The 19772-nt window shown below is 36.1% G+C and overlaps 2 protein-coding genes across 2 annotated transcripts in view; one reads left to right on the top strand and one right to left on the bottom strand.

Moving 5' to 3' along the window:
- Positions 1–5063: 5063 nt before the first annotated feature.
- Positions 5064–19772, top strand: part of LOC132160278 (uncharacterized) — a 43286-nt gene continuing 28577 nt past the window's right edge. Inside the window, exons 1-2 of the mRNA XM_059570025.1 lie at positions 5064–5347; positions 5866–6198. The gene's annotated coding sequence lies outside the window, so the exon portion shown is untranslated. The remainder of the gene's footprint in view (positions 5348–5865; positions 6199–19772) is intronic.
- LOC132160308 (SLAM family member 9-like) overlaps positions 12335–19772 on the bottom strand; it is a 67544-nt gene continuing 60106 nt past the window's right edge. The window contains exon 4 of the mRNA XM_059570072.1: positions 12335–12633. Within this exon, the coding sequence (XP_059426055.1) occupies positions 12515–12633 (119 nt within the window). The 3' untranslated portion in view covers positions 12335–12514. The remainder of the gene's footprint in view (positions 12634–19772) is intronic.

Raw genomic sequence — 19772 nt, 5'->3', positions numbered from 1 at the left:
TTTCACTGTAGTCTTTGCCTTTGAGGTGTGAGCTTTTAACTTAAAAAAAATAAAAACTCTCATATCTGAGAGGCTATAATGCTGTTAAAAACCCACCAGATGGCGCCATTTTTTAAACTTCAAATCAAACCACTAATTATGAAATGAAATAACGTGTGTATATTATTGTTCATTTATTTTGCCTTCTGAATTTGTGTTATCTTCCAAGAGAATTGTGTAATGGTCTTTACACAAAGTAAAAAATCTGATTCCTTTATAAAACATGCTATTTACACTAAGTGCAAAAAAACAATTGTAATGTTTTTTATCCCAACCAGACATTCATTGGTGAATGGAGTTAATGTAACAAGGTGGGCTCTTTGCACTCAAGGTCAAAAGTATAATAACACTCATATTCTATCACCATCTACAAATCGTGCATGTGGCAAAGATAGCGACTTATAGTCAAGATCTATTTATAGCTACATATTATCTGACAGAAGTAGATCTGCTGTGTATTGTGTGTGTTTTTTGATCAGCAGTCAACAGTCACATGACATTAAGAATAAGATGACACAGAAACACACTTACAAATTGCTGAACTAACCACAACTGTATGTGTGCATCATAGGACATCTTCACACTCTGCCATTTGACTAAAAGACTATCATGACTGAAATGCCTTTTTGTGTCAGGCCGATTTTTCAGATCCCTTTTTGTCTGCAGTCATTTCATTTAAAGCCTATAAGAATATCACAAGAGTGAACCATACACTACATTTATTCGTAAAATCACTCACAGAGATTAGCTGACAAACACAGGATGCTCTTTATAAAACAAATGTGTGATGTCTAGATTTAGTCTTCTTAGAAACCACAACTCCTCCTATGCTGAAGCTAAAATAAATAATTACTGAAACTAGCTGAGTTACCAGCAGAATCACAGCATGAGTATACTGTATATAACATCATGAGGCTTATACACAAATATATTTCATATTGTACTGTTTAATTTGAGTCCTTTCAGAATTGATGGTTCAGTATTTTAGTGATAAAGCTGTTTTGTATAAAGCATCATGTGCACTAGAATGGAAAACCGCCCTCGACCACACGCTGATCACAAACTGACCACAAACCAGCAGTGACGACATCGCTCACACAACAGATCACACAATCAAACAAATCAAAACCACTGCTGCACTTTTCTTTTTTTAATTATGAGAAAACCAAGTGTGTGTTGTTGTGTTAGGGTTTTTTTCTAAAAGAAAACAAAACAGATTTGAGGCTTTGAATGTCAAACATGAAAACGCTCCAATGAGTCACCAGATTTAGATTTAGTTTGTTAGAAGTCACAGAACTACTGTACAAAGTCTTTTCATTCGTCCTCTCTGAATGGCAGACGCTTCAGAATCATTCTGCTGGGATTTCCCATATATATATATATATATATATATATATATATATATATATATATATACAGATTTAAGTTTGATCATCTACTCATGAAAACAGATTCATACACAACGACGTCATCCTCTTGATGTTCCACTTTTATCTCCTGTAAAAACAAAAAAATTTAAAATAATAAAAAATAAATAAATACAAAAAAAAATCTTCATTAAATTTTTTTTTGTATGGAAGCCTGTTTATTACACCAAAAAAAAAAAAAAAACTACTTTGCAAGTTTTTTCACTATAAAATAGAGAAAGTAAAAAGACAATTGTGACTTTTTGTCCTGCAATTGTTAATTATTAACTAACAATTCTGAATTGTGAGATCTTAACTAACAATTGCAAGAAAGAAAGAAAAAAAAAGTGGTGGAAACAGCTCTCCATAGAAACAAGCTTCCACAGATTAGAGATTGTAACATTTCTAATAATATTGATCAGATTCAGCTCTTTATTTCTGGTAATCTACTGAATTGCCGTCAAACATCTACTGCTTCTACATCATTGGTTTTGCTTCAGAGCTTTTATGTAACAATGCACATCACGTTTTATTATCCTGACAGAACACACATCTAAATCTGACTCAGCGCTGCTCTGATACAGAGAGAACATACACAATCATAAACGATCTTACCCATTTCTGTGTGTTTCTTTTGTAGAACATTGGTTCAGCATAAGTAACTTCATCTGCTCAACAATAATAACAGAAGCATTAACACAAACAAACTTCTTATTCAGTACTGTATAGGGCTGTCAAAGTTAGATTGTTAAAGCATGCGATTTAAATAACAAATGCAGTTGCATTAACAAATGAATTCAGTTCCACTTTGCAACGTGAATTATCCAAATTGCTATGAGATCGGGTTGGTATTTCAAATAATAATAACGATAAATGTATATTCTGCTAGAACTAGTGTGACTGAAACAGTTTTAAATACATTCTTTGCATAACTTATACATTCATTGCATTTTTTTATGAAATTTAATTTTCACAGAAGCCCAACAAATGAATCACGCATAAGTGACGTTTTCATGAACATCTTAATTTGAACACCAGTGGAGCTCTTCATAAAGATTATATTCATAAACTCTGTAAGAAGTTGATTTATTTCTGAATTAAGGCAGATTTGATGCAGATTGAAAAATGTTAAATTATATAGATATATGTTATAATCATTCTTAAAAGCAGTAGGTTCCTCTTGCCTTCTTGACCAGTGTTTCTGTGTTTTCTGCAGATGCAGACGACTGCAGCAACAATCAACAGAGATCCAGCAGCAGAGATCACCACGATCAGAGAGACTGCAGGATCAGAAGAAGACCGTGCTGTTACGTCTAAAGAGAGACAGTGATGTAATCGTAGAAGTGATTGTGTCTGTCTGATCTATAAAATATACAGAGATAAGGTCAGTGAATAATACGAAATTATCAGAGCTGCTGTACCTGCACATGTGTGACAGAGTTGAGTGATGTCCAGATGTGTGGTCTGGTTTCTGATGGGATTGTTGATCACACAGCTGTAGCTGTTTTTCTCCTGATATTCCACCTCCAGAGGTAGAGAGAGACTGATGCTGAGATCAGACACACTGATGCTGGACAATAAACTGTTTCCTTTGTACCAGGAGAGAGTCACATGACCCACATTCACCACTGAACACAACAATGAACAATTCTGCTGTGATGAAGATGACGATGATGAAGATGAAGAACATTGTGAAGAGTTACTGCTGATGACAGGAACAGACAGATGAGCTGTAAATATTTGAGAATAAACAGAAACCTGCTGAATCTAATGAACAATCGTCACTATTTAGTCTGTCTGTCATTCATAATGAGTGAACTATTCATATGTAAGTAACATGTGAAGGACAGGACACATTATCTCTGCTCACCATAGACAGAAACACTGAATGTTTTTGTTGATAGTTTTGCTCTGTTTATCTCGAGTTGATATTCTCCAGTGTGTTGAGTTGTGATGTTTGTGATGGTCAGAGATCCAGTCTTATCATCCAGCTTCAGTCTGTCTCTGAATCTCTCATCAGGACCGTCACATGTGGAGTAGACTTCAGCAGCTCTGTTGATTTGAGCTATCAGAGACTTTCCCTCTCCATATTTCAACACTATCTCGTCGTCTTCATGTATTTCAGTAAGATCAGTGTGTAGAGTGACAGAATCTCCCTCCATCACTGACACTGACTCAAGAAACACACCTGGTGAAGACAAAAAATAAAAAAAAAAACAGAACAGCAGCAGAAATACGAAAGAGATGGTGTTTTATAAGCTGTAGAGAACACATTTGTGCAGTCACACATGTTCAGTACAACCTGAAAATAGGCTACAAGTAACATTTTTGTCCCTGACTTTCATTTATACTTGTTTTATAAAAGGATTTTTTTTATATTTGAGATATTTAGATTGCTAAAAAAAATCAATACAAATAAATCAAGCTCACCAAATCTCACCCAGTTTGCTCAGTTTTTGACCAAATGATTTTCCATTTCCTTTTGTTTATTTTAAATATTGTTGTAGTTATGGCTGACAGTGGTGCAGCTGTGATTTGAAACCCACAAAAAACACCTGATATTCGAACGCTATAGGATTTCTGATACTCCATTAGTTTACATTCACTTGAAATTTCCAAAATTAATTTTAATAGTCATGGAAAAGACAAAGCAAGACATGAACTCAAATGAGATGAAGTCTCAGGAAAATAGACAGATTTGAACAGTAGCAGTGGCTTGTTGCTCTGAAACGGATACAAATGAAGGCATAAAATGCTTTTATAACTTCCCAATCAGAAACCACCAGCACAAATTCAACAAAACAAACATATAAAACATCTTCTGTGTCTGAACTAGTACACTATCCACTAAAAACACTCTGTTGATCTGATCTGTGAACCTGAATCCACCCCCAACAGAGTCGGACCCTCCTACATATCACCCTCACACTTCTTGATAACTTTATATGGTTTCATGTATAAATGTTCTTCTAGCATCCAATAAGCTTTTAATACAGTCCCAATTATTTATAATTTAACATGAATTAAATGATATATGACAGTTTTTGAAATTGCCTGTATATGTTAAAAAAGTAGAAGAATATTGAATGGGTCTCCATTAATTTAATGATAACAGAGGATATTGATTTTAAAATAGCTAGTTAATAATTTGATTATTAATTGTTATGTAAACCGGTCATGCTGTCACATCATTAGACTCCACACAGTTCTTCAGCTCACTTCAGAGCCAAACAGAAACCTGCTAGGGTCTGATTTCGACAGAAATAATGCTGTTTGATCTGTTGGGTGAACAAACAACTTGTGCATGTGAAGAGATCTGGACTTTTTCTTACAACAAAGCCACAGGAAAATGACTTCATGCAGGAAGCTGAGAAAACGGTCCCAACAATTGTTGTATTATTATTATTAATTAATTAATTAATTAATACATTTTTAAGGGGAAAAAAGTCAAGGGACTCTTTTACATTGAATTAACCAGAGCAATTCGATACAGTTTTGATACGAGTTCCGAACAACTGAATCGAAACAAAAGATTCATTCGCTTCACGAAGTGTTTGAAAGCTCCCATCACTGGTGGTATTTTCGCTTCCTGTAGACAGCCTATAGCTGTTGTGTCATTTGTCTATCAGTTCTTCACAAACAAAGCACCAGTTTACTTGCCGAGATTCATCGTGTCGTCTTGCTGCGCGCGCCGCCTCCCGTTGAGAAAGCGTCACTGATTAGAATGGCTTCTATTGTCTTTTGTTCTGTGTAGACTCGGTGTTACTTTCACTTTCACTTTGTGCTCATTAATATTGAAGAAGGAGGAGGACATTTCGTTTGAGTCTTCTTTATGATGAAAGCGGTGAAAATGAAGTTTACCTTTATATTGCTGTCAGTCGGATTGTTTTTAACGCACAATGGTAAGACATTTTATCAAATCAATCTCTATTTCTGATCGATAAACCGAATATGAATGACGCCGTTTTATTATGCGCCAGATCTATTTGCTTTGTATTTGACAGACGTTTGTTATATTATGTAGCCTATAAGTTCGTTTGAAAGATGAAATGAAGTGAAATGTTATAGTTTTCAATACGTGTTTTGTGTGTGCGGCAAGAGCCAATTCAGATCATGAATGACAAAAATATATAAATAGGCTATATTTTTATACTCCTGGCAAAACTATTGAAAAAAATTGTCCTGTAAATGATCAGGTCTAGTGACTTATAAAAATGTCTCAATCCATATCTTGAGATGAAGAATTTACGTTTTTGTTGATGTAGATAATATAAGACGTAAAAGTGTGAATGGTGCTTTCAAGCGGTAAAAACGAAAATACATATATAGCCTTTTTTTCTTTTTTTTCATTATTTGAGTCTTATTGTGGTTTTTAAAGTTTGTCTGTTGATTTTTTTTATTTGTTTATTTTTATCTTTAGGTGTGTCTAGTGTTGAGACAGATGTGTCAGTGTCAGTGATGGAGGGAGATTCAGTCACTCTACTCACTGGTGTTAAGAAAAACCAAGAAGACAGAATCAGATGGTACTGTAATGACACTCGCATCGCTCAAATCAATGGAGATCCCAGTAAGACCTGTACAGATGTTCAGTGTAATGAAGGAACTGAGAGATTCAGAGACAGACTGAAGCTGGATCATTAGACTGGATCTCTGACCATCACAAATATCACAAACACTGACTCTGGACTCTATCAACTGAAGATCTTCAGCAGCAACAGCATCAGTGAAAAGACCTTCAGTCTTTCTGTCCGTGGTGAGTAATTTAACATTTGGATAATTTGGATTTGTAATTTAAGTTTGGATTTGATACATTTTTAAAAAGCTTTTAAAGCAGTGAGAATTAGAGCTGCTCTTTCTCTTTAGCTGTAGCTACATCAGGGCATATTACCCAAAAGTATCATAAACATCGTAAGTTTATCGTATAGCTCCATTGGTTTCAAAGCTTATGATGCTTTTGGGAAACTCAGCCCAGAACAGTGTAAATTAAATAAAAATGTTGGTAAGTTGATAGATTTAGTTTCTCTGTGCCCTGTCTGGACTTTTATGTTGAAGTATTTCCTGTGTTCCTTGTTTGTAGTGCTTTTGTTGATTGGTTCGATTAGTGTTTCCTATTTAACACGCCCCCTTGTTATCTTGTTAGCGTGTTCTTTTCAGGGGGGCAGGGTTTCATATTTTTTTGAAGCACCCCTGGGTGCTGCCATTGGCTAGCAGACCCCCACCTGCTGTTAGCATTCCATTGACTCCCATTCATTTTGGCGTCACTTTGACAGCGAATAACTTTACATCTGAGGCGTTTAAACACAGCAAAAAATCCAGAGTGAAATTAACTCTGCTGGGAGTACATGTGAGACCACACTCAAGAGTGTGAAAGTGTTAAAATAGGAGTGTTAAATTAACACTGAAGCAGAGTTAAAGTTAATGAAATAATTAAGTGATTAATTGAGGAATAATTGACCATTATTGACAAGACCTGATGTTAACATACAGAATCAACAAAGATGAAAACTATTTATATGTCACCATTATAGTGGTCAGTGTTTGCTTTAGTTTGGCTCTTGAGCCTTCCTTTTTTAAAGTCAGATTTGGTTTGGCTGTTACAACTGAATTGTAACAAAACAGACAAGAAAATCAAAACATGGGAATTTTACCTGAATCACCAAACTCAATTAAAGCCTAAACAGATTTGATTGACCTCATTGTTTATAACAACCCTGTTATTGTACAGTACCTGGTAATTAAAAGGATTTCTTGAAAGTTGTTCTGATAATTAAAAAAAGCTTGTTTTAGGCACACACATATACATCAAAAATGAGTGTAGGAATCTCAACAACGGTGACAGACAGCATATTCAGAAAAACAGAACAACTCTAAAGAAAATGTTAGAAAACAAACTACTAAATGTAACATAAAAATCAATAATAGAATAGTAAGAATAAAGAAAATTACTGAAACAATTCAGCTAATAATTTATTCATGCCGCAATGCATCATGGGAGCCATGGATGAATTTTGATAGGTGGCACCCAGAATGCACTGCAACATGCTTTTTTGATTTTCACCATTGTTGAGATTCACAGGTTGATTCTTGATGTTTGCATGTCTAACTGAAAGACTCTTTTGAAATATTTTTGAACTAACAACTTTTAAGAAATTCCTCAGATTGTATTCAAAATGCTGGAAATGCTTTGTTGAAGAATCATAGAACTGCAATAATCAGCAATGTAACTTTAACTCCGTTATTCAGGAATAACAATAGTCTTTACGTGTCCATCAGTTTTATAACGCAGTTATAACAGCCAATTTAAAACTGACTTTAACGTTTCAGGGGTCAAGAGCCCAACTAAAGCAAACACTGACCACTATAATGGTGACACCATTAAAATAGTGATTTTCGTCTTTGTTGATTCTGCATGTTAATACCAGGTCTTGTCAATAATGGCCAATCATCCCTTAATTAATCACTTAATTATCTCATTAACTTTTACTCTGCTTCAGTGTTAATTTAACACTCCTATATTAACACTTTCACACTCTTGAGTGTGGTCTCACATGTACTCCCAGCAGAGTTAATTTCACTCTGGATTTTTTGCTGTGAAGACTCCATTTGTCCATTAATTATTTCTAAACAAACACAAAAATGTATAAAAGGCTCCATTACCTTGTATCTAACGTTATGGTCCCGTAGAAGCAGTTTTTGTAAAAAAATAGGCTAATGATTTCATCATAACCAGCTACTCTCTGTCGCGCAGTAGAGAAATTACCGTATGGACAGGAGGAGAAGCTCGCAGGCAATCTTTTACTGTCTATGAGGCAATCGGGGGACGTGGAGGCATAAAGTCAAGGGAGATACTTAATCAGAATACTTACCAAAATTTGCTCCTGTTCACGCTCGCCTTCTCTGCAAGATTCGGTGGGTGATTCAGATTTCTCTTGGCACAGCGATTAGAAGACTTACAGGTTTCTCACATGACATCTCAAGCTCAGTTTGAGTCATCGCAGTACGGTCGACCCCCAGGAAGTGCGTGCTTCTAATTGACTTCACTTGTCTCCGTTGAATCCAATGGGGTCGCTGTGTCCATTTCTTTTACTGTCTATGGTTCTTTTGTGTATAAATTAGTGATGGGAAATTCAATTCTTTTCTGCGAACCATTTTTTCCGGACTGTTCGATTCAATAAACCTGGTTCACCGGTTCTTTTACGCTCGACGTAATGACGGTATTGGCGATGACGTAATGGCGTCAAGTCTATCAAATATTCAAATATATAAAGTCAGTAATCATAACTTTAGTCAGTTAAAAACCTCATAATCATGAAAAGTTTACAATTAAGTTTTGCAACAACGCACCCAAATACAGTAACAGCAATAATGTGCATACGAGGATTTAAGTCTTGAAGATATAAAGTAAAAAAATTAGGTGTCATCATAAAATAGTTACTTTATCACACTTTCCGATGTTTAACAAAATAATTGAAAAATTACATGCATGCGCAGTATCATCAGTTCATTGGTTCACAAATAAGATGTGTCCAAAAGAACCAGTTTTCGGTTCAGTGTACTGGTGATCCGAAAACCGATGCAACCGGTTCTTGACTCGAGAACGAGAACTGCTCCAGCAGTGGGCGTGTTCGTTCATCATCTGGCTCGGCTTGGTGTTCATCTTCAGTTAATCATTGGTTTGTTCTGACTCAGGGGGAGTGTCAGTCACGTTAAAAAAGTTAACAGCTTAAGTAATTTGTGGATAAATGCTTATTGGAGACGCAAACCGTTTCAAATGATTTAGTTCGATTTGGTGAACTGGTTCAACTGGTTCACTAAGAAGAACCGGTTAAATTGAAGGATTCATTCGCGAATCAGACATCACTAGTATAAATAGTGCTTTTGTTCCACTTGTTGTTCGTCAGGCAGTGTTCATGTTTATCCATCTTTCTGTCTTCCCTGGCTCCCAGTGTCCTGTATGTTTTGCCATATTTAAGCACTCCCTGCCCTTAGATCCTCGCCTCTGCCTGCTCATTGTAACATGCTGCTGAAGGTCAATAAATAAAAATAAATAAACTACTTTTCAAACAGAAATGTCCACTACAGACATTAAAACAGAGAACACTCATAACATAGTTATGATTACAGCTGCATGTGTTTGGCTTTCTGGACATAACAAGCTTGCTCGGTAGCTTAACTAGTCATGAATTGTACGTATGTGAAAGCATTGGGTTCGAATTCTGTGAAAAATATGAATTGCGATGAAAGAGCAGACAGTTAAAACGGCTTGCTTGCGATTGCATTTTAATGTTGAGTTCACTTTTGTTCACACTATAGGTTTCGGTGTAGTGCAGATGGTATGTTATTTTAAAACGACGTGGAGCATTAGTTATAGCGCCACTCAATGGACATTTCAACACAGAACTGTGGTGACACGCACGAAACCAATGTCACATAAAACTGATCTGTTCCGGGGAAGAAAAAAATCAAGCACTGTTTTAGTGACATTTACTGGACATTTCTATTGGAATCTGCAGTTATATATACTTATTGTTATATTTTTTGCATCTCGCGAAAACATTCCCACAGGCACGTTTTCATCATGAGACCACCAACCCTACCAACATGCAATTTGCAGATTTATTTCCACTGTTTTTTTTCTTGTTGTGGAGTTTCTTTCCCCAAAATGGTCCTCCAGCAGTTGTTGGTATGTTTTTCAGGTGTTTCTGCTGCTGAACGAGATAAAATGAAGAGAAAGTCAGTGAAGGAGGGAGAATCTGTTACTCTAGATCCTGGAGTAATAAAACAACCAAATCATGTGATGACGTGGTATTTTAATGACACTCTCATCGCTGAAATCACTGGAGATCCCAACAAGACCTGCCCAGACTTTCATTGTCCTGAGAGGTTCAGAGACAGACTGAAGCTGGATCGTCAGACTGGATCTCTGACCATCAGGAACATCAGGATCACAGACTCTGGCGTTTATGAACTAAAGATCAGCAGCAGCAATAATCGTCGTCGTCGTCGTCGCCGCAGCATCAGCAGTGTAAAGAGCTTCGACGTTACTGTCATTAGTAAGTGTCATTGAGATATTCAGACATTTGGACTCATACAGTGGAATATAAATGATGATATAGATCAGTCTGACTCATTCACTCATACACACTAATGACGGTCTCTCTTTTGATCCAGATTCAGGTCTGTCTCTGGGTGTTGTAGCAAGTCTGTCTGTTATTGTTCTTCTGCTGGTGACTGCAGCTGTTGCTCTTGGTGTGATTTTCTATCGCCGCAGGAGATCCAGCGATGGCAAGTATCACCTACACTACATTGAGAGGAAAACATCACCTTTATTGAGCAAAATCTGTATTTAATTTTTGTGTGATTATTTTTTAGGTCACGAGATTGTGCCGCAGGAACAGTATTAGTGGGTAACATGATTTGTACTGAAGCATTATTCCCATTGATCCATCGTTTCCCAAAAATACTTTACCTAATGATCATCAAGGGGCCATTGACACAGAACGGGTTTTTCCTTTCCACCTCGGTACTTTCCGATTGTTTTTCTGTGTAATCACATGCTAGATAAACGTGTTAGACTGCAACACTTGAGTATTTTGCATCACCTTACTCACAGCATGACGTTCTAAAAACATGTGTTTTTCCTGTTATTCATGTTGTAGTTTATTGTCTACACTTGTTGATTATGACCTTCACAGGTATTCCATTAAACAGCTAAATTCAAAAATGCTTTTGTTGTTTGTTTGTTTGTTTCATTCATTGTTATTCAGCTTTACTTGCCATTATAACTAGAGGATTTTAACTACTTCTTAGTAAGAGTTTGATTTGAACTGCTTAATTCACCAACATCCCCTATTATGTTCCCACATCCCCACATTTCTGCAACAAGGAATATTTTGTTTTTTACATACAATTTAATACTGCTTTAGATGATCTGACATGATCTTAACTGTCACTGTGGATAATATGAGCTGTGTGATGGGCAAGGCATTCTAACTTCTTGTTAATAACCAAGTTGGGTAACACTTTATTTTAAGATGTCCTTGTTACACAGGTTAAAAGCACTTATTATTATAATAACAATAAATTATGCATAATTACATGCAAGTTACACTAAGCCAAATCCTAATTCTAACCCTAACCCTATAGGAAGTATATGTAGTAAATATTATTCAGTACTTAAATTTGTTATTACTAGTACAAAAAGGACACCTTGAAAAAGTGTAACCCCAAGTCGTTTAACTTCTGTTGTGGAATTAGATGAATCATTTTGGTTCTGGATATTTCTTTTTTCTAAAAATGGTAGTTAATGTTAAATGTAGCACATATTTTGTATTTTGGAAGAAAAGAAAAAGGTGTCATGTACTGTACTAGACTCATAAGCCAATGATTCATGCTGCAAGTTACAATACGTTCTCTCACTTTTGAACTCTTGTTTTAAAATGAACTATTGTATTGTATCATGAGGTGCAAATTGTTTACACTGACTTTGTGGTTTTACAATAAACTGGGTAAATGCTGTAGATGTGTTATTATTCACAAAATGAGAATTTTATGTCCGTAATGAGGGTAAGACCCTTGGGGAGCTAGGTTGACCCCCTAAAAATTAGGACAGAAGGCTTTTAATAATAATTACATGTCATTAAGTTAAATGGTATGTAAAAGCTCTTCATTAATCAACTGGCAAACATCAAATGAGTTGTTTTTATTATTAAAACATTTTACAAATTCAATTATTTAAAAGCATGTACTTGAATGAAATATAAAATTCAAGGCGTATAAGAATAGAATAAAGTTATAAAGAAAGCCCTACACCATAACAAAGCTTCGCTTGGCATCACTAACAATACATTTAGACCACTTTCTTTTTTGAATGTCATATTTATTTCCTCATAGTGTGATTTATACTGTATATCATATGGAAAAGCATGCTTTTTAAATACGTTTGCCCCAACACATAAAAGCTCTTGTTGATTTTATTACTTTGAATTTAAATCATTGAATACATATGGTTATATTAATAGCTCAAAATGCCAACATAAGACACAATATTTGTACAATCTGTTCTCATTTTAGCCACTGCTAGATCTGATGTCATAAACCAGAACTGCTGCGGTGGCCACTCCCACCAGAGCAGAGAGGACCAATCGGATCACAGCTTCAATAGAACCACAACAGTGGACGTGGTCTTCTGAAAAAATAAGTGAGCAATAATAAATGAGTGATTTTCAACAAACCGACTTAAGTTTCTGTCAGGAATTTAAAAAGTGCAGATACTGTCAAAAAAAAAACAAAAACAAAAACTTATATCAGCGCTACTTTACCTGAACATGTGTGACAGAGTTGAGTGATGTTGAGATGTGTGGTCTGGTTTCTGATGGGATTGTTGATCACACAGCTGTAGATGTTTTTCTCCTGATATTTCACCTCCAGAGGTAGAGAGAGACTGATGCTGAGATCAGACACACTGATGCTGGACAATAAACTGTTTCCTTTGTACCAGGAGAGAGTCACATGACCCACATTCACCACTGAACACAACAATGAACAATTCTGCTGTGATGAAGATGAAGATGATGATGAAGAACATTGTGAAGAGTTACTGCTGATGACAGGAACAGACAGGTGAGCTGAAAAAAAAGAAGAAAATAATTTAGGGAGTAATTGTAAAGACATTGCTTACTTCTTGAAATGCTTCTTGATATATTGTTCAGTAATCTGTCTCTAGGGTCACTTCTTCCTTTGTATTTATAGCTAATGTGTTGCTATAAATGTTGACACTTTTTTAAATCTTAAAGTTGGGAACTTTATATAATACATTGTATAATATATTAATTCTAACACTGCAAACTTACAGAAATACTTGCTTATTTTAAAATACATTAAAGTGAACTTTTATAAATTTTTTAAAGGAACTTTGAGTGTCTGTGCATAGCTCACTCCCACGGTTCTATGGGTTGGTTGCCATAAGAAATAGATTTAAACATTAAAATATTAATATTTACATCTCTGAAGTATATTCAATCAATCAAGTGTGAGTCTGAGACACAGCAAACATTTATTACTTTGTACATGTTCACATGATTTTCTGTAAAGCTGCTGTAAAACAATGGGATTTGTGAAAGATGCTTTGCAAATGTAATTAACCCAAATTTGGCCTAAGCCGAATCCAACTTTTCATTAAAAGTAAACAGAATTAGGTATTTTGTGAAATTCCCTGAGGGAAAGTAAGGGATAGTATATAAGGGCAGACAACAAACACAATGAACTTTTCATAGTTTGTGAAACGCTGCTTTAGAAACCTCCAGTTTGTAATTACAGTGTTATATTTTTATATATCTGTATCTGTACACATTCTTGTAAGCTGTGGGAGTGACAGAGGACCATCAAATGTTTTAGAAATGAGGTTAAGCCACTGGTAAGAAGACAATATTAAGATTAGTTTTTCTAATAAATAGTAGACAAAACAATCACAACTGTAACCGTGTCTCACCATAGACAGTAAGATTGAATCTGTATGTGGTTGTATCTGTGCCTTTGATGTTTACTGTATAAAGTCCAGAGTCTGTGATTCTGGTGTTTGTGATGTTCAGAGATCCAGTCTGATCGTCAGGCTTCAGTCTGTTTCTGAATCTACCATCAAGAACATCATCATATGTGGGAACATTTCCATCCTCTTTACTGATTTGAGCTATACGAGTCTCTGGACGTCCAAATGTCCATGTTATCAGATCACGTGTCTGTAGTTCAGTAACATGAGTCTGTAGATCGACTGATTCTCCTTCCGTCACTGACACTGACTTCACTTCATCTTCAACACCAAACACTGGAGAACAGACAGAGTTTATTTTTCAGTCACTTATTAAAGTTCTTGTTAAAGTTAAAATAAATGACTGTGGTTTAATCGTGGATTATCTTTAATCTTGTAGGTGTGAAATGATCACATGCTTTCTTCTTGGCTTTGAGATGAAATTGAGTCTCTGAACACTGTGGTAAAGTGAACTCTTAGTTTTCTTCAGAAAAGTGACTATCTGAGCTGATTTTCATCTAGTTGAGCTCAGGTCAGACTGTGTGTGAAGGACCTTTATCTCCAGCTCTTGTTGAACTTAAACCTCAGAAGTGAAATAAAGCTGCAGCAGCTGTTACAAGAAAAAAACACAAACTGATCTGTTCTGAGTACATTTAACTGGACATCAGCCTCTCTGGTGATGATTTTAGGCGAGTAGAAACAATATTTTTTATTTAACCATTAGACCAGTGTGACAACAACATGCTTTATATGAAGTTTTATGTAAAGCATTGCAAAGATATACATGATCCTCATGATCAGTCATGATTTTATAGTCTTTGTGAACACCATTTAGTTCCCCAAATATCTATGAACGAGAAACACATCTCTCAATTTCACCTTTCTATTGCTCTATTTTCACAAGGGGAGACTTTAAAAACTCTTCTGCTGTTGTCATTCAACTAAAATTTTATATCTCCCATTTATTTTATCAATGCAAGATTATTTCATGTTCTACAAAATACAAAAATATATACATTATGACCTTTCCCACTTGTGCCATCAGACAGAAAAAGCCAGCGGATGTTTAAAACACTAGATTCTGATTTCATCATTTAAGATGTCAGTAGAAAACACCCTGAATGTGAGACCAAATGCAGAGTAGATCTCAGAGAGAAATGCTAGTGTGATTATGATTCTGGTACAATCATAACAAAACTGTTTCAGACTTACCAACCAGATGCCAAAAGCAGCAAAAAACAAACAAGCAAAACATTTTCTCCATCGGCTCAGAAAAGGAGAAATGCGTTAAAGTCCTACAGAGATCTCTGTAATTACTTGAGCTGAAAACTGTTCCTGTTTGTGTTAGTACGTGTCTGTTGTCAGCTGTTTTTTTTCTTAAACCACAGTCTCTCATGTTTGTGTAGCACTACATGCCATCACATTAATGATAATGACCTGTCTCACTCTTGCAATGACTAATTTAATATGTTCATCTAGTCTAGAAATAAATACTATAATATAGCTTATTTGTCTGTTTAAAAAAAAAGACTGCAAAGCAATTTCAAAGAAAGAAAGGGAACTCTGAAAGGGAACCTTATTTACTTCTAGCTAAATTTAACTGTAACAGAATTTAATCTAATCTGCACGCTCAAATCAAACTCAGAAATGACTTTACTGAACACATTGTTTACAGTACATTATAGAAAAAAGTTAAGTGGAGTCAGGAGTTTAAAAAGCTGGAAATAATTTCTAGAATTTGTTAAATTTCTAAGAATATTGCTTAACTGAAATTAAGTTTTTCAAGGTGTAAGATTCCTCCTGACCACTGAGTTGCAAATACAGGAAACACTTGGTGGAAGTAACTGCAGCCAAAGCAGAAACAACCAAATAATAATAATAAAAACACATTGAAAATCTATATTTTGTATGTGTTTGTCTATTGGGTGACTGACTATCATGCAAAATAGCATAATTTCTCAGTAATTTCTTAGTTTAATAATACCTCTTAAGCATTTTTAAGACATGCTATAGGCTACTACCTCTTTTTGTTTCCTCAATTTCAGTAGATGTTTGTAAATTAAACTCTCAATTGCAAACTTTCATTTACTTAAAGACAAACAAATTTGAACATTATCACGTAGCTGTAAACAGCCACATCCTGTTGGTCAAAGGTCAGTGTCGCTCGTGTTATCAGAAATCCACAACTGTCTAATGAAATCAATGAGATCATGTCACTTTGTCAGTGCGTGTTGCTGGCGGTGTGAATGGTTTGTATTTGTTTGTTTGTTTGTATTTGAGCGAACAGTGTGCCACATTCAACAGTTAAATAATTCATATTCTGTAAAAATGCTCAAAGAACTTATTTCATCATATGCAAATATAGTCTATGAATAAAGGTCCTTTCACACTGGACGTGATTTTGACGCGCGAATAATTCGCGCGATGGTTTTATTTTTTGATCAGCTGTTTGTGTAATGAGTGCTTTCACACCGAACGCGAATGTGCTGAGGCGAAAAAACGACTTTTATTTTTTTCGCTTCGATGGCGATTTTTTTTTACTTTTGAGGCGAAAAAAGGCTTCAGCCAATCACATACAAGGAAACAAAGGTGACGTCACAGCAAAAATGACGGATCTTCTGATAACTTGTGTGTCGGCGAATCCCGTTTTGTTTGACAAATCTAATAAAAACTACAAGGACAACGATTTGAAGGACAATGTGTGGCGTAGCATTGCCAACCAACTAGGGTATCACGACTGTGAGTATGTTGTGTGATAGTTTAGTCGTTGTATAGTCCGTGCTGTGTAGGCTAGCAGGCTAAAAACAACAGGGGATAGAAAGCTAACACTATCGTCAAAGATAGCAATACAGACCGTGTTTACTTTGAATATGTAACAAAAATGTAGTGACTATTTAAGAGCTGCTTTTGTATATACATTCTTTGTGTGATATCCAGTTTCTAGTCGAATGATTTAACTTCGTGTGTTACATGCAATAAGGTGTATTGACTTTACAAAACGCACTTTGTTTAGTTGAAGACGCAAAAAAACTGTGGAAAAACCTAAGGGACACCTATGTGAGAAAAAGGAGAGAGGAAAAGGAAACTAAAAGTGGACAGGCTGGAAAACAGAGGAAGAGGTGGAAGTATATGGAGTGCATGAGCTTCCTTGAGGCTTCTACTTCTTTCAGAAGGTAGCTGTAGCCTGTTAGTTATTAAAGTTTTTTTTCTCTGAAAGTTCTCTTAAGTAAGTTACAGCGATGAAGTTGAAAAATAATGCAGTGTTTGTATAATGAGGTGGCACAGGAAAGTTTATAGAATGCTTTTGAACAGGGTCTGCAGCAATCTTGAGGAGGAGCAGCAGGTGGTAGATGATGCAGGTCAGGGCACATCCGAGAGCGAGGGAGAGCCTTTCTGTCCACCTCCTCAGAAAAAGAAGTCCAAGGACTTTTTTGAGGATTATTTAGCAAGGAAAGAGGCCAGGGAGGACCAGAAAGTCAGGCAGCGAGAGGAGAAAGATGAGACGTATCATTTTTTAATGAGCCTGGCCCCAGCCATGAGAAGGCTGCCTTCAGAGCGGCAGTCCTGGCTAAAAATTAAAATTCAGGAGATGGTTTATGGGGCGGAGTTTAGCCTTCCATCTACGTCAACGCATACTGTCCTATAAGTTTATGTTTTAATATTGTTGTCAATTATTATTATTATTTTGTGTCCTTTAAGTTCTATCTGTTCTTGTTTCAGTTTCATTACTGTGTACATCATATCAAATAAATAATAATCAAATAAGCAAGACAAGATTGGTGTTTTTTCACTGGCTTTAAAGGTCTTAAATTATCAAGTACAAACTATTAACAAAAATACAAATACAAGATTTAGTTTTCATGAAATACATTTCAATTCAACAGGCAAACTGAAATTATTTACTTTTTGAACAATACAAATGAATCATGTTATGTTGCTTTTTCAGTTCCACCTGCACCACCAGGAAGAAATTCAAACTGAGGGATTTTGGAACATCTCAATTGGACTAATTAATAATGTAACCCCTTTTAATAAAACGTCTCCCTTTTATTGCTTTTTATTATATAATTATAGTTGATTAATATTACCCAAGACCAATAATTAAAGGGATAGTTCGTTTTAAAATGTAAATTCTGTCATCATATACTCACCCTCATGTTGTCTCAAACCTGTAAGAATTTCTTTCTTCTGCTGAACAGAAAGGAAGATATTTAGAAGAATGTCAGTAACCAGACAGTTTCTGGTACCATTGACTTCCATAGTTGGAAACAAAATATACCATGGACGTCAATGGTACCAGAAACTGTCTGGTTACTGACATTCTTCTAAATATCTTCCTTTCTGTTCAGCAGAAGAAAGAAATGCTTTCAGGTTTGAGACAACATGAGGGTGAGTATATGATGACAGAATTTTCATTTTAAAGTGAACTAGGCCTATCCCTTTAAAGTGAAATAAGCATTTAAAGAGTAGAAATGAATAGGCCTATATGAAATATGGAAAATATATAACATAAAATAACTTTGTTTGAGACTATAATCTAATGATGAAAAACAAAACAAAAAAAGGGAGTAAATCAAGAACTGGGGTTGTCAATAGAAAAAAAAACATTCTGATTCACATTTTTTTAAACTGTTGCATTAAATGGATTCACAATGATAAGCGGACTGTAGTGTGCTTTGTTAAATGCAGCTTCGGAGGCAAGGGGCCTTTAATCTGCATTTAACAAAGGATGCTACAGTGCGCTTATCATTGTGAATCCATTTAATGCAACAATTTTCATATGTTCAGAAGGAGGCAGTCTTCATTGAGGGAGACCTCGGTTCACATGAGGAAGCTGCCATGGAACTTGGCCCGCAGGTGAATTAAAATAATGTTTGAATATGTCCCGCACCCTCAGTGCCTCAGCTGATGCCCTGTTCCCTCGAAGACCTCTAATGTCACCCAGCTCACTGCCCTCTGCACTATCAGAACTGTCTGGCTCTGCACCGTGGTTCTCATTGGCCCTTTGCAGGAAGTTGTGCAGGATGCAAGTTGCCTTTACAATGCTGTCGGCCGTCTCTGGAGCCACATGTAGACGACGCTGGTAGACTCTCCAGCACTGGCTGAGAATGCCAAAAGCATTCTCAACTATACGTCGAGCCCTGGAGAGCCGGTAGTTGAACACGCGCTGGTCATCTGGTAGGCGTCTTCCAGGGTAGGGACGGATAAGGAAAGGTTTTAAAGGAAATGCCTCATCTGCAACAATCACAAATGGTAACGCCCCCAGCTCTGGTGCAGATGGCAGATGAGAAGGCTCCGGAACGTTTAAACTCCCAGTATTTAGGGCCTGTCCCAATAAAGAATTGGAAAATATTCCACCATCACTGTTGCTGCCTGATGCCCCTACATCCACCACTAGGAAGCGGTAGTCGGCATCAACCAAGGCAAGCAACACCACAGAAAAGGTGCCCTTATAATTAAAAAATTGGGAGCCAGAATTAGCTGGTGCCTGAATTACAATGTGCTTTCCATACAAAGCACCGATACAATTGGGGAAGTTCCATTTTTCAGAGAATCTCAGAGCAGTTGTCTTCCAGAGCTCCTCATTGGGGACTGGCATGTAGGTGTCTTTTAAGGTCTCCCAGAGGACATCGCAGGTTTGTTTCACACTAGTGGACACAGTGGAAATTCCAAGGCGGAAACTGGTGGCTATGGTGGTGAAAGAATCCCCAGTGCTAAGGAATCTGAGGAATATAAATGAAGAGAATTAATTTATTTGAATAATGTAGCCTATATTTGAGACCATACTTTATCAATAGTAA

This window comes from Carassius carassius, chromosome 16, assembly GCF_963082965.1.
Source record: "Carassius carassius chromosome 16, fCarCar2.1, whole genome shotgun sequence".
Lineage (NCBI taxonomy): Eukaryota > Metazoa > Chordata > Actinopteri > Cypriniformes > Cyprinidae > Carassius > Carassius carassius.
This window is presented reverse-complemented; position numbering and strand designations above follow the sequence as displayed.